Source organism: Arvicanthis niloticus, chromosome 5 (assembly GCF_011762505.2).
Source record: "Arvicanthis niloticus isolate mArvNil1 chromosome 5, mArvNil1.pat.X, whole genome shotgun sequence".
In the NCBI taxonomy this organism is placed as follows: domain Eukaryota; kingdom Metazoa; phylum Chordata; class Mammalia; order Rodentia; family Muridae; genus Arvicanthis; species Arvicanthis niloticus.
This window is the reverse complement of record NC_047662.1, coordinates 61,297,110-61,312,914: the sequence shown is the minus strand read 5'-3', so window position 1 is coordinate 61,312,914 and position 15,805 is coordinate 61,297,110. Positions and strand designations below refer to the sequence as shown.

At 37.7% G+C, this 15,805-nt stretch overlaps 2 protein-coding genes across 2 annotated transcripts; both read left to right on the top strand.

Annotated features, from left to right (window-relative positions):
- Window positions 1–7,175: 7,175 nt before the first annotated feature.
- Window positions 7,176–7,748, top strand: LOC117709085 (interferon alpha-12-like). The gene has a single exon (XM_034503198.1). It carries the CDS (start codon window positions 7,176–7,178, stop codon window positions 7,746–7,748), a length of 573 nt encoding a protein of 190 aa, XP_034359089.1.
- A 7,166-nt stretch (window positions 7,749–14,914) lies between these two features.
- Window positions 14,915–15,484, top strand: LOC117709079 (interferon alpha-1). The gene has a single exon (XM_034503193.1). It carries the CDS (start codon window positions 14,915–14,917, stop codon window positions 15,482–15,484), a length of 570 nt encoding a protein of 189 aa, XP_034359084.1.
- Window positions 15,485–15,805: the final 321 nt, after the last annotated feature.

Here is a 15,805-nt window from a genome sequence, read left to right as displayed (position 1 = left end):
CAGAGATTGGGGTAAAGGGTTACTTAAGTTCTTTGGAGCTCAAAAGGTTCCATCACAAGCTCCAGAAATCATGAATCTGAAGGATTTAATGTTTGCTCCTTTGGATTTCAGTCTTTCTTTATTCCAATCTTCTTTTCTTTTAACCCCATTCTTTTTTTTTTTTAAGGGCAAATTTCTTTTTGCTGTAAATCAATGTTATATTTATAAATGTATTTAATATATTTTTAAAGTTTTCATTAAATATTTCATCACTTCCCCTTCTCCTTTCTCCTTTCAATCTCTTCCATTATGTTCCTTGACATAAGCCCCCCCCCCCAATTATGGCTTTTTAAACATTGCCACAATTACATCAATGGGCATAGCTTTCTAGGTCAATCACTATTGTAGCTCACAGCTAAATAAGATATTTTATGAAATATTTTCCTCTAATAGTGTGAAAAAGCATCTTTCGGTTTTGGAGAGTTAGCCAACAAAGGGGAAGCTTCGGGGTTAGTATTAGATTTATTTCCCAATGTCCTGTGATCAAAATGTGTGGCATCATTTAAAGAGTCTGCATTTAAGTGTGATATTTGCATCCATGTGTCTTGCAATGTACTTTTATATATTTATTCCTCCTTTATACTTTCTTGTTCCCCCAAACCCTTATTATGCTGGTCCCCTCTTTTTCCAAAATGAATCCTAGCCTTCAGCAATATCATATGTAGGTGAGAGAGAGAGAGACAGAGAGAGAGAGAGAGAGAGAGAGAGAGAGAGAGAGAGAGAGAGAATAGATTTCTCATGTGATTGATAATATACGCTATATATCTTTCAATTTCTGTTAGAATGAAGGTCTTGATATATGTTCATTTTTATATAATTATACAATTTATTCCGCTTTATATCTGAACAATCTGCTACTTTCTATATCTATATTTTTCTTTTTTATAGCTAATATAGCTGATAGAACTCACACACAAACACATATGTATACCTATACACACAGAAATTTAAAATAAATATCTATTCATCTTTTGATATACATATGGGCTGATAAAATATTTTGTCTACTGTAAATGGTACCATAATGAACATGGATGTGCAGATGCTTTCATTGAAAGTTTTCTTTGTTCTTTCTGATAGATACAGAGGAGTGGTTCAGCTGGGTCATATGGTTGCTGTATTAGCTTTTGTGAGGAAACTTCATAGTAACACTCATGGTGTTAGCACCAATTAACATCCCTCCCACTAAATATAATGGTTTCTATTAATCTGTATTCTCACCAGCATTTCCTGGTTGATTGTGGTGAAATGAAAAATCCATGTAGTTTTGATTGAATTTCCCCAATTCATTTGAGAACTATCTCTTTGTTTATTTGCCCATGAATTAATGAAATTATATATATATATATATATATATATATATATATATATATATATATATATATATATATCAATCATTCTTTATGTTTCTAGCATATAATGCCTGGCCAGATGACTCCCTGAGAATGATTTTCCTTCTTTTCTGTAGGTTATACTTTCCCTTACACCATTGTTCCTTTACCATGCAGAAGCATTAAAATTTTATACTGTTTTTGTACCAATTTCCCATTTCTCACTTCTTGCTGTTTCCTGGGTTGTCTGGGTCCTTTTCATAAAGCCTTTGCCTCTCACTATAGTGAAGAGTTTTCTCTGTGTTTGTCTTACCAACTTGATATTTTTGCATGCATATCCAGGTTTTTCTTTATTTGGATTTGATTGTTGTACAGCGTGATAGACAGAGATCTAGTTTCATTCTCCCAGTCACAGTTACAGAAGAGAGGCCACAGCTCCAATGCATGCTGTTGCTAATGCATGCAACAGCTAATTCATGCTGTTGAAACTCAGGTGGATGTAGCTGTGTATATTGACTTCTGGGCCGACTCTCTCATTGCACTGATCCTCATAGTGCTTTCGTATTAGTGTCCTGCTATTCTGATGAGTACAACTCTGTACTACATTCAGTCAGGTGCTGTAATGCCCCTACCGCTGCTCTTTGTGATTCTGTGAGTATTCAAGAACAGATGATTTTGTTTTCGAGTGTAATGTTGTTACACTTTTACTGAAACTTCATTAAATCTTAGGTAACCATTTTCATATTATCGTTTTAAAGAAAAAAAAATCCATAAAATGGGATTTCCTCAAGTACTATACTGAACGTTACTGACATGAGTGGTATTGCTTCCCTATCTGAATAGCAAAAGCCACTTCCTCTCTTTGCTTTCATGACAACTGACACCACATTTTTATTCCCATAGTAAAACCAAACAGGTGTTTTGCTCTCTAGAAAAGTAGAAAAGAATAAATAAATAAATAGTTAACTGTCATGAACATTAGAATGCATACTGTCTACTTGTTTCATTTTACTCTCTGCCACCACCATGAAATAAATGTAATAAAAAGACAGTAAGGCAGAATTCCACCATTTAATTTTGACACTACAAAAATATAGTACTATTAAATGAAAAACTTATGTATAAGTGAAGGATGTAAAGTTCCTCCTCTCTGGAAAAATAGTCTGAATGTCTCTATCATGCAGTTTGGAGATGAATGGGGATGGGGATGCAAGAGCCCTTCCTCCCTTACTTCAAGGAAACTGGATAAACAACTGTAGTTTGTGTTTCCTGTTCAACAACAACCAACTGTTCAACCATAAGTGTGTCATTATGTCCTTACAAATATTTCAAACAGAACAAGTATTTGAAGATTAAGTGTGGATTATGAAAAGAGCATTTGGCAGAACAGTTAGTACTTATTGCTATGAAAGAAATGAAGAAAAACTGGACAATGGCTTCAAAAATACAGACAAAACATAGTTTTGCTGTTATTGTGTGAGTATTCTTTACACTCTGGTTCCTAGGAGTGTTGGTCTCTACTGAAATAAAATCTCTCCACATGAACACAGTAAGCATAAGAACAGCAGACTTCTAGAATTTATGATTTTGAAAATCAACGATACACCATATCCAGTATGAGTTCTGACATCATCAGGATGTGGTAACCATGTTCTCAGGCAGTGGGTTTCAGGAGGGAAGACTAAAGACAGTGTGCTACTCTGAAGCAGAAAGTGTGAGTAGACTCAAAACCCACCAACCAAGTCATGTGGTACTTGGGAAAATGGCATCTTATTAGAATCAGACTCTACACACACACACACACACACACACACACACACACACAGAGAGAGAGAGAGAGAGAGAGAGAGAGAGAGAGAGAGAGAGAGACAGACAGACAGAGAGACAGAGAGACAGAGAGACAGAGACAGAGAGAGAAAGAGACAGAGACACAGAGACAGAGGAAGAGAGGCAGAGAGACAGAAAGAGACACAGTGAGACGGAGAGGAGGGAAGGGAGGGAGATTGGCAGACAGACAAAAGAGAATGAATTAGCATTCAGGGTGGGGGCAATTATTATAGTCCACTGCAGTGTGAAGAACACTGCAAACACCAGTGCCCAAAGGGTGGACAGAGAGATGTCTGTTTCATCCTGATTTTGAGGGAGCAGTGAGGCACAACCTAATGGCCTGCAGGACTTGATCCTGAGACAGAGAACTATCAGCAGAGCTCTGTCAACTGTAATGAATCACCAATGGGAATAAAAACAATAAAAACATAATCTACTTCTTTGTCCTGAAGATCTTCTGTGCTATGAAAGCTCTGCCCAGTGTCTACACAGTAATGGAAATTCATACAGTCATGAATGCATCATTTCCAATTTCAAAGAAGCAAGGAAGACATTGGTGACAGGTTAAATAATTGTTCCCAAAAGAACAATACTTAGATATAGAGCCAGTTTGGATACTTGGTGTATGTTTTCATACATGTATAACTTTGACTTTCTACCATACTGATTAGTTTCATTGGAAATGAGACTTGCTATTTATATTCAGTATATTTGAGGTTTAGCGGAAAAATTAAAATTTGGTTTCACTTTCCACTTAAAATAAAGCAGACAGCTAAGGCTTAAATGTCTTTTAAAGAGCAATGCATACATAGTAAATGAATTAAATAACTCTGTGTGTGAATGTGCATGGGCCCGTCTGTGATGTGTGTGTTTGTGTGTGTGTGAATGCTATATTCTCCCAAAGAAGGAGTAATAGACTTTCAGATAGAGACACAAGCTAAAAGATCCTGTTCTCTCTATACTAGTCCTGTGAACATGCTTACTGGATTCCTACCTTTCTTTCATCTTCCTAATCATTTGAAAATTACACTTCAGACACCTATGTGGATCCACAGGGATGACAGAAAAAAGACTTTCTGTTTTAAGATTTCAAGTCAGAGGCATTAGAGGGCTATGGAGACCCAACAGATGGAAGGGCACTGAGAAAGGTCTGCAAAGCAAAGGACATAATTACTAGTGTTAGCAGACATAGAGAGATGAGAGTAGCTCCCATGTGTCTGACACAGTGTATACCCTGAAAGAAAAAAAAATAAAATTATCAACGGCATAAAAGCAAATATTCCAGTTAGATTCCATTTTTTTTCTACAAGAGAAATAGTGACTCTAATATTCTACAGAAAAGAGCTTTTTAAATATATAAAACCATACCTAGAACACTTATTGTTGACTTTAAATAAATTATTTCTATTCCTACCTTTCAAAATGAGTGCAAAGGCTATGAAGTCTGCAAGTACAAAGAAATGACTGTGCAGATCCCTTACTGCTGTGAGGTGTGGAGAAGCTAGAATGGCTTCTGCTGTGATCTGATGAGAACAGTGTATGGTTCTGACTGATACTACAATAACCTGAGCATAATTATAAGCATTGCATGTTGATTTGTATGGTTTTAATAGTCCTCGTGGCACAGAGTGTGAGATTTCAAGCATTTGAAATACAAAGTTCAGATACTTACCTGTTATGTTTTGGCTCGGATGTAAAATGTCACTGAGGTTCAACATGTTGGAGGTTGGTACTCAGGGAAGCAGTGTTCACAAGGCACTGGAGCCTTCTTCTTATCCTCCAGGAACAAACTTTATCAATGAAAACCCATTGATTATTTCAGATGAGCAGATTATTAGGTAGTGAGGTTTTGCTGGAAGATGATTAGGGGGATACATCCTAAGGACAAACTTTCTCTGTCTGCTTCTTGGAGACCATGAAATGAGTAAAATTTTGAGACTTATGGTCTTCCCCCTATGCAAGAAATTCACAAATCCATGGTGTTAATTATGAGATTATTATATGGTTATGAGACAAAATAAATGAAAATTTAAGCTTTGAGATTTTAAATATATTACTCTTGTGTATGTGTGTGAATGTATTTCTCAGTGTGCATGCATTGTGTGTGTATGTGTGGCTGCATGTGTTTATCTGTGTGAGTGTATGTGCATGTATGTCCATGTGTCTGCTTGTTACTCAGTGTGTTTATGTCTAACTGCATGTGTTGCTGTATGTGTGTGTGGTTGTTTGTGTGTATTTGAGTATGTATACATGTGAGTTTGTATAAGGATATACAGATGTATGTCTGTGCATGAATGTGTATATGAGGTTTTGTGTGTGTTGTGTTATGGTGGAATGTGACTATGTGTTTGCAAAGGTTTGTGAGAGTTTGTGAGAATGTGTGGGAATTTTTGCATGTGTATGTGTGTGTATGTGTGAGTGTTTGTTTGAATGATGACATATTTTGGGGGGAATTCTGTACGTGTGTGTATGTGTGTTTACAGGTTTGTCTAGTGTGTGTTCATGTATTAAAAACTGTCTAATATTTGAGAGTAAGTATGTGTGTATGTGATTGGGGAGATATATATATATATATATATATATATATATATATATATATATATATATGTATTGTGGGAATGTGTGTGTATGTGAGTCTGTGAGTGTGCGAATGAATGTATGTGGGGGTTTGTATATGTGTGTGTATTTGTGTGTATGTCAGTGTGAGTATGTGTGTGCACATACATGTGACATTTGTCTATTTGTATGTCTCTGTGTATGTCTGTTTATGAGTGTGAGTGTGTGTGCATGTGTGTGCATTTGTGTGTGAGAATGCTTATCTCTGTATGTGAGTATGTGTGTGGGGGTTGTGGGTATGTATGTATTGTATGAGTGTGTGTGTATATTTCTGTGCATCTTTATATAAATATTGGTTTGTGTTTATGCATGTGCATGATGAGTGAGGGTGTGTAAACATGTGAGTGTGGTTGTGTGTGTGTTTTGTGAGAAAGAGAGAGAGAGAGAGAGAGAGAGAGAGAGAGAGAGGCAGACACATACTGAGACAGAGTGTCACAGAGAGAGTGTGTCCACAGGCACAAGCTTGCCTAGTCATGAATGTGTTGGCCAGAGGCCACCTTACAGGCCTTGGTTGTCTACTGTTCCAGACATCAAACCCAGCTTATTAAGCTTGAACATAAAGTTTTTTGCACAAATAGCCCTCAGGATGCCATGACAATCATCAGATAAACAGCTAATATACAATGAAGGCATAATTAACCGTTTATGAAAACTAATATTAGATTTAGTGAAGGTAATATGAAGAAAATAACTTAATTTTTAGCCTTTAAACAATTGAAAATTTTGAAGTATACCATTACATAGTATGATTTTTGTAGAGACAGGGGTTTCTCTGTGTAGTCCCGACTGTCCTGAAACTTGCTCTGTAGGCTAGGCTGGCCTTGAACTCAGATACCCACCTGCCTCTTCTGTGATTAAACCGTGCAGCACCACTTCCAGGCCACAACAATACTTGTACTTTAGAAACACTGTGCATCACACTTTATTTTTTGACAAATATTTATAAATGGTATAAATAAGATAAAAACCAATTGTAAAATGAATTACAATAACTTGTAAATACAACCATAGAGGAAATATTGTGTTTGCAATAGATGTGTAAATTCCACACAGAGACTATATCTGAGAAACATTGGTTAATGACAATTTAAATGTAATTTAGAGAGAAACCCTGCAGAGGGCAGCAGTGAAAGAGAAAGCAATGGTGGAACCCAAATGCTTGGGAAAAAAAATGCCAAGAAGCAAGCAGAGTGTGAGATAAAGAAAGTGAAAAGAGAATTGGGAAGCAAGGGGAGGGTATTTGGAAAGGGGAAACTTGTGTTTGTCCCTATTTAAGATAGATGCACACAGCAGGCTTGTCAGAGAACCTAGAGGAGGAGACAAACACAGCCCACAGAGCCATCAGCATCTGCACGACTTACAATGGCTAGGCTCTGTGCTTCGCTCATGATCCTGACAGTGGTGAGCCACTGGTCAACCTGCTGCCTAGGATGTGACCTGCCTCAGACTCATAACCTCAGGAACAAGAAAGTCTTGACACTCCTGGCACAAATGAGGAAACTCTCCCCTGTCTCCTGCCTAAAGGACAGAGAAGACTTTGGATTCCCCCTGAAGAAGGTGGATGCCCAGCAGATGCAGAAGGCTCAAGCCATCCCTGTCCTGCATGATCTGACTGAACAGGCCTTGAAACTCTTCACATCAGATGAGTCAGCTGCTGCTTGGGAGGAAACCCTCCTAGACTCTTTCTGTGATGACCTCCACCAGCAGCTCAATGACCTGCAAGCCTGTGTGATGCAGCAGGTGGGGGTTCAGGAACCTCCCCTGACACAAGAAGACTCTCTGCTGGTTGTGAAGAAATACTTCTCCAGGATGACTGTGTACCTGAGAGAGAAGAAACACAGCCCCTGTGCCTGGGAGGTGGTCAGAGCAGAAGTTTGGAGAGCCCTGTCTTTCTCAGCCAAGTTGCTGGCAAGACTGAGTGAGGAGGAGGAGTGAGTCCTGAGTCAGAGTGGAGAGGATCTCCTGTACTAGGACACTGCATCTCACTTTATAAGTGCTCCTTTAAAAACTCTCATTACTTTCAGTATGAGTACAATCAACCTGCCTAGATGTTTCAGCAATATTGAGCAATTATTTTCAATCTGAAAAACCATTTTTGTATCTGCAACCATTTATTTTTATTTATTTATTTACTTATTTATTGTGCTATTAATATATAATTTAAGTTATTTATGTTAAATATTTCAGTCTTGTATTTTTAATGTAGCAATTATTATTTGTAATTAAATTATTTTGTATTCAAATAAATTTGCTTTATATACACTTTGAATTAGTTAATTTGGTATCTCTTTAACATTATCAGATACTTTTAACATTAGAGTCCACACTGTAAATATTGTACAGATGAGCAGTTTCCAAATATCAGAGAGGATAGACACATATAGTGGATAGTATCCATACAAACCCTAAATATTTTTATCTTCTTGTCTCCAGTATGCAGTCTTCTTCTGGATGTATAGAGAGCATGCTATTCAGTAGAAAGCCATGGATTCTTGTTCCTGTCATATTACTTAGTCCACTTTGATCAAATATTTCCTGGATTAACTCGGCATCTGAATTCCATGGTATCATATATCGATCTCTTATCGTTAATGAGTTTATTTGTTTTGGGTTCTTCAATATGAGTGAGATCATGTACAGCAATGCAAACCAGATCAAGAAAAATTATTAGCCTGCCTATATAGCAGAGAAAAGCAAAACAATTAGAATCTGGAAATTAACTACACACATAATAGTCTCATAAACCAATCCTGATAACAAATTTCACCACAGAAGTGAAATGACTCTAAAATTTACCCTTTGGAACACCACTGTTCCTTTTCTATTTCCTGGACCTTTTCTCTTCCCAGTTTCTACTTTTCTCTCTGTTACTGTTCAGTCCTGTCTTCCTCCTCTTTTTCCTCCTCCTACTCTCCCTCCTCCTCCTCCTTCTCCTCCTCCTTCTCCGCCTCCTCACCCTCCTCCTCCTCTTCCTTCTCCTGCTCACCCTCATCCTCATCCTGCTACTTTTGCTCCATCTCCTTTGAACTACTAGCTGTGCGTGGTACAGCACCATCTCCTGGAGCATGGGTAGCAGCTCTCAGGGGTCCCATCCCTGAGGACACCTATATGTCTTTCTCCCAGCAGTCATCAGTTGACATAGTTCCTCAGCTGGAGGTAGAATCGCCACCATTTTCCAAGCTGATATTTCGTCTGGCTTGGTCTTATTCATTCAGTCATAGCCACTCTCAGTTCACATGAATAAATACCCTGTTGGGTCAAAGAACACATCTTTGCTGCAGTCATCCACTGCCTCTGGCTCTTACAATTCTTTTACTACCTCTTCTTCAATAATTCCTGATGCCAGGAAATAAGCCCTTTATTTTTCTGCTCAGTGACCAGTTGTAAGTCTCTCTGTTCATTGGCATGGACTGCAAAAGGTTTTAGTGTAAGCGTTGGCCAGTGCAGGAACCTTCTCTTACATGCAAGCTCTAATTTCAAATCAGGTATTGTGACAGTGTGAACACAGCACTGCTTTTGTTCTTTTTTTGTTCTTCTGTGCTTTTGTTCTTCATGGCTCCACATGTAATTTTTTGTAAAGTTTTATTTTATTATTTATATGAGTACACGGTTGCTGTCTCTAGGCACTGAATTCAATATTCAATAAGAATTGATGGCTGAAAAATATATTATATGGGCATCAGTGTGTTAGACTAAAACTGAAGGTGGAATTACAGATAAATGTATATACTATATATGATATCCTGTATATAATGTATAATACCATTAATTTTATATACATATGTATATATGTACATATGTGTGCACACACACAGATTTCTCTCTAATAGACTCCCAGTACCTCCCTGCTTTCTCAGACCTCATCTTTCAGTGTCACTGCCCTTGTTTCCCACTCCCTGATGCAGGAAACCCCAGTGTGTGCTCCTCATTCTCTCCTCATTACCCAGCCCTGTTCACCATACAACTGCTGTCTATTACACTATGCTTCCTGACTGGAGTTTTTTTTGTGAAAACACATAAACACCACTGAAGCCATAATGAAGGAGTTCAATGTTTGAATGAAACTCTCATGTATAAGAATTTCCTCTTTTTTTAGCCATTAGACAACATTCTTCTAATGACCTAATGTTGACTGTTTCAATATAGCAAAAAAAAAGAAAAGAAAGAAGACAAAAAAGAAAGAAAAAGAAAAAAAGAAAGAGGAAGGATGGGATGATGAAAGAAGGAAGAAAGAAAGAGAAAAAGGAAAAGGAAACCAAATCTTCAAATATGAGAAAGATTTAGAGAATAAGAGAGCCACCTACTGGCCAGGCCTGCGAAGAGCAAGCAGAATCCAATTCTGCCAAGTTCTTCATGAATTCTGTTTCCTGGCAGTTTCCTCTACACGAAAACAGACTTTTCCCCAGAGGAACTGACTCCAGTCTGGAATAGTCCATTTTCTTTAAACTCATCTTAGGAAGGGAAATCCTCAGGTTCACAGGACATGTCTTCTGAAAATGGACAGATAAGTATTTATAGAAAGCTCTTTTGTGTCTTTCCCTCTAGCCTTCTATAACTGAAGTTCTCTTGAGAAGGAGGAGTCTGCATGCAGTGCCCTTAGTAATGATTCACAGCCAAACTCACACTGTTTTGATCAGTAGGTAATGCACTGTGAAACTGAGACAACCCACCCTGAGCTATGAATTCTGTAAAATAGCATCTGAACCCATAGACGAGATTCTTCAACTGCTGCTCTGCCTGCTGAGGCCAGCAACAGTGAGTTTGGCAAATGCACTGATCCATGGCTGTCTTTTGATATGTGACCTCATATAGTTCAGGTAATCTACTTTACAATGGCACATCCATGTTGTATAATGTGAATCAGTGTTCATGGTCAATCTAAATAGATGCAGAAAAACTCAGGTCATATTTCTATTGAGGAAAGATCTGTGATTTATAGGAACATGGCTCAACGTATAAGAGCTCGTGACCCCTCAGCCTCTTTGAGTTTTGTAGGACACTTGAACAGAGAAATACAATGTGTATCTGTATGTAGAACTGCCAAGGAAATTCCAGAACTTCAGTTCTTTCTTAAGAGTAAGCTGTCAATTACAACATTTCCTCCTTGATATTTTGTTCTGCTCCTTGACTCCAGGGTCCAGAGAAAGATGTCTGTGTCTCTTTGGGAGATGAACATACTCACATGAATATTTCTATGTCTGAATCATCACAGGGAGTGGAAGAATAAGTAAAAAATGATATATCATAGGGACATAGATTGGTGATCTGTGTATTTGCAGAAAATCAAGTGATATCAAGGTGAACTGCAGATCTGGTAATTGAAGTAGACTTTGTTGGGGATTGTAATTATTGGATAAATGGCTATTGGTCTGACTGCTAAACATGTTTCAGATATGATGTCCTCTATTGATTCTTTGGTGGTTATTTTTTATTGTAATCTTTATCACTTTCATGGTTATATGATAAAAAAATGTTTTGAAATATCTCTAGATATCAACCTGCTGAGAAAATACATAATTCCATATTGTATTTCACACTTTTGATTCAATAACTTGCTTTTATTAAACAAAATTTGGGAATCAAGGCAGAGAAATGGAAGGACTGACAGAGGAGAATGCAGTAGGTGACAAAGTACTGAGCTATCATTCCTGCACACATAAGCACTCTTGATTCTATGCACACGTGGTTCACAAAGAAAGGGTCTTGGAGTCAGAGAGCAGAACACAGCTGTCCATGAAGACTTATCTGTGTACAATAACACCATGTAAGCTGGCGACTGCCAAGTTTGTCAAGCTTCAGGATTGAGAGTGTGTAAATGGCCATATCTAGTTCTCTGTGTCTGCTATTCCTGAGTTGCAGTGACCAGAAACAACTGATGTACAGCAGGACAAAGAAACATCTTAAGTGAAGAAGTAAACCCCAATGATATGGCCAACATCCTAGCTAAATTAGAGAGCCTCAAGGCTAGGGTAAGGCACAGTGAGGAAGGCATCAAGAAGAGAGTGATAGTGCATACTTGATACACAACTCTGTCTTCCACATACACATACACATGCATAAGCCAGTATGTCTAAAACTCTTTGCAATTGCTGATTAGTTGAAACATATTCACCACATTCTCCTTTATCAGATTAAGTGTATCAAGTCATATATCAAGGTTCTTGATGCTATGCATTTCAGTATTTTACAGGAGAATGAATATGGATCTTTCTTCATTTTTTAGAGGCAACTATTCAGTTACATGAATACCATTTGTTAAAGATGGTCTCTTTTTTCCAATGTCTATTGTTGTACTTAAGATGTCAGTAAGTATAAGAAATAGTACCTGGGTCTTCTAATGTATTCCATGGATTTACTATCTGTATAAATTCCAAACCTATGTTCTTTTTATCATTATAAGTCTGTAATACATTGTGGGTTCAAGACTGGTGACACCTGTACCAGTTCTTTTATTATTCAGTATTGCTATAAACCTTGTATTCACTTTACAGATAATAAATAATTAATTAATTGCAACATATACTTGTCACATGTTTTAGATTATAAAATCCCTACTGTACACACATGCTGTGTGTTCACATTTGCATGTGTATACAGTGGGGCCAGATGTCAATCAATGTCAGGTTTTTACCTCATTTTCTGTGACAGGATCTCTCACTTAAATGAGAGATCCCCATTGCTGGCAGACTGACTGGCTTGCAGGCTTGTGAAGGCTGTTCTTGGATGTCAACTTGACTAAATATGAAATTAACTGAGCCTAAAAAGTAGGCACAAAACTTTTATCTAGTTTACTTAACTTGGAGTGGAAAAATCCACTTCTAATCAGCATCTCTATGATGGCAAGACACAACTTTAATTTGGCTATTTGCGGTGTGAAGACTCACCTCTACCATGAGCCAGGCCTTCTGCTAGAAGCCTATGTAAGTACTTGAAGGAAAGATGCTTTTGCTGTTTGCCCGTGTGCTTTTTCCTTGCTAGCAATCCATTCCTTCACTGGCATTGGAGCCTAATTTTATTGCAATCTGGCACATAGTGAATATCAGCTAAGAAATCCACCCTAGTGAACAATTCCTGGATTCTTTGAACTTATGCTCATAGGCAGACATTTTCTGAAATGGTTGGACCACATTCTGTAAGCCTTTCTAATACCACACATATAGTACACATGTGCCTGCATATTTCATGTATATACATATACACATATACACACACACACACACACACACACACATATATATATAGAGAGAGAGACAGAGAGAGAGACAGAGAGACAGACAGAGAGACAGACAGAGAGAGAGTAAAAGAATTTTTTCTATAAATTCAACTACTCTGGAAAACACTGACTGGTACAGTATTTCAGGTACATGTCTGTGTCTCCTCTTCAGGGTCAGGATTACAGACATTACAGACATGTACTCCTCTATAGGCTATTACATGGATTTTGAGAAACCAATAAGCTATTTCTTCATTTTGTGCAAGAAATTTCCTGACTCAGAAATCTCCCCATTGCCTATTTTAATTATTAAATAAGTCTCCAAAAATTTACAGTATTTTTGTTTGAAAAAGTATGAGCCATAGTGACATCAGAAAAAATAGGGGACAAATAATGACACTGATATTTAACTTGAAAAACAGAGAGAGTGTGCTGTTTGCTTGAGGAAATGGAGTAAGTCAGAGTTCCTGATTCTTCACTACACTGAGATGGACGCGATCCGTTATGACTAGTCATGCTGGATTATCAACCCTGGGAAATGACACAAAGAGAAAAGAAGGAAATAAGGGTCTCCAAGAAGACACAGTGGTGTGAATACTGGTGGGTTGGTTTTATAAATCAACCAGGATTTCTTTTGTCAGATGCTTGGCAGGCAAGAATGTTCAAGACCTTTGTAGATTTTTGAGAGGAAAAGCAAAGTGTTTAATTGCTTGAAAAAGATTTGAAATCAATAGCCAGAGATACAATATCTACAAGATAATGAACACATAGAACAAATAAAATCACAATAACATCCTGTACGATGAAAGAGGAAATCAGGGAAAAGGTGCTATAAACACTGAGAAGAAATCTTGGACTCGAAGAGTTCAGCATGTCAAAGAAAATTCAGACAGAAGTTCACAGCACACATGAGGTGCCTTTGTCACGAATGAGTGAGTGTGTGAATGTGTGGTTGTGTGTGATTGTATGTGTGTGAATGAGAAAGAGGGAGAGAGAGAGGAAGAAATATATATATATATATATATATATATATATATATATATATATATATACAGAGAGAGAGAGAGAGAGAGAGAGAGAGAGAGAGAGAGAGAGAGAGAGAGAGAGAGAGAACATGCACAGCATAGCATGCAATGTTGTGATGAAGGCTCCTGTACAAGCACTGGTTCTGTCCTGCATCTGTGGGTTCCAGGAATCACACTCAGCTCATCAAGTTTAACAGCAAGCCTTTTTGTATCCTGCATCCTCCTGATGGCACTAAAACATCAGATACATACCTAACATACAGTGACTTCAAATTAGGTTTTATATAAATTTATATTACATTTATTGAAGGCACTCGAAGATCCCAAATTTAGGACTTTAAATATTGGGAAATTTTAAAGTATGCCTTTAATTCAATGAATATTAATTGAGAGAAATTTGCAATTATATATCATATTATGATTTAAATACTTTATAAGCAATATAAATAAAACAAAACTTAACTGTAAGATCAAGCTGTTAACGTTTATAAAGTATTTTACAGGAAATTTTGATTTACAATACATATGTAAATTTCAAATAAAAACAGATTATCAGTGCTATCACAGTTAATGAAAATTCAAACTGGGAAAGAAATGTTATAAAACAGCTTTTGGTGGGGAGCAGTGAAAGAGGAAGCAATAAAGAAAACTACAATTGTTTAGAAAAATGCCCAGACACAAGTCGAGAATGAGTTAGAGAAAGAGAAAGAACAATTGGAAAGTTAGGGGAGGGCATTCAGAAAGTAAAAGCTACTGTTTGCCCTATTTAAGACATATCCACACAAGATGGTCTTCAGAGAACCTAGAGGGGAAGGATCAGGACCAAACAGCCCAGAAGACCAGAAGCATTGGCAACATTCACCATGGCTAGGCTCTGTGCTTTCCTGATGGTCCTGGCAGTGATGAGCCACTGGTCAACCTGCTGTCTAGGATGTGACCTGCCTCAGACTTATAACCTCAGGAACAAGAGAGCCTTGACACTCCTGGCACAAATGAGGAAACTCTCTCCTCTCTCCTGCCTGAAGGACAGAAAAGACTTTGGATTCCCCCAGGAGATAGTGGATGCCCAGCACATGCAGACAGCTCAAGCCATCCCTGTCCTGGAAGATCTCACTCAGCAGATCTTGAATCTCTTCACATCAAAGGACTCAGCTGCTGCTTGGAATGCAACCCTCCTAGACTCATTCTGCAATGACCTTCATCAGCAGCTCAATGACCTGCAAGCCTGTTTGATGCAGCAGGTGGGGGTTCAGGAAACTCCTCTGACACAAGAAGACTCCCTGTTGGTTGTGAAGAAATACTTCCACAGGATCACTGTGTATCTGAGAGAGAAGAAACACAGCCCCTGTGCCTGGGAGGTGGTCAGAGTAGAGGTCTGGAGAGCCCTGTCTTCCTCAGCAAACTTGCTGGCAAGACTGAATGAGGAGGAGTAAGTCCTGAGACAAAGTGAAGAGGACTGTCCTAAACTAGGACACTGCATCTGACATTATAGCCGTCCTTTAAAACCTCTCATTACTTTCAGAATGAATAGAATCGACCTGCCTAGATGTTTCAGCAATATTGAGCATTTTTGTATGTAAAATCATTTTTGTATCTGCACTGATTCGTTCTTATTTATTTATTTATTTATTTATTTATTTATTTATTGTGCTATTAATATAATTTAAGGTATGTGTTAAATCTTTCAGTCTTACATTTTTAAATGTAGCAAATTTTCATTTGTAATTAACTTACTTTGTAATCAAATAAATTTG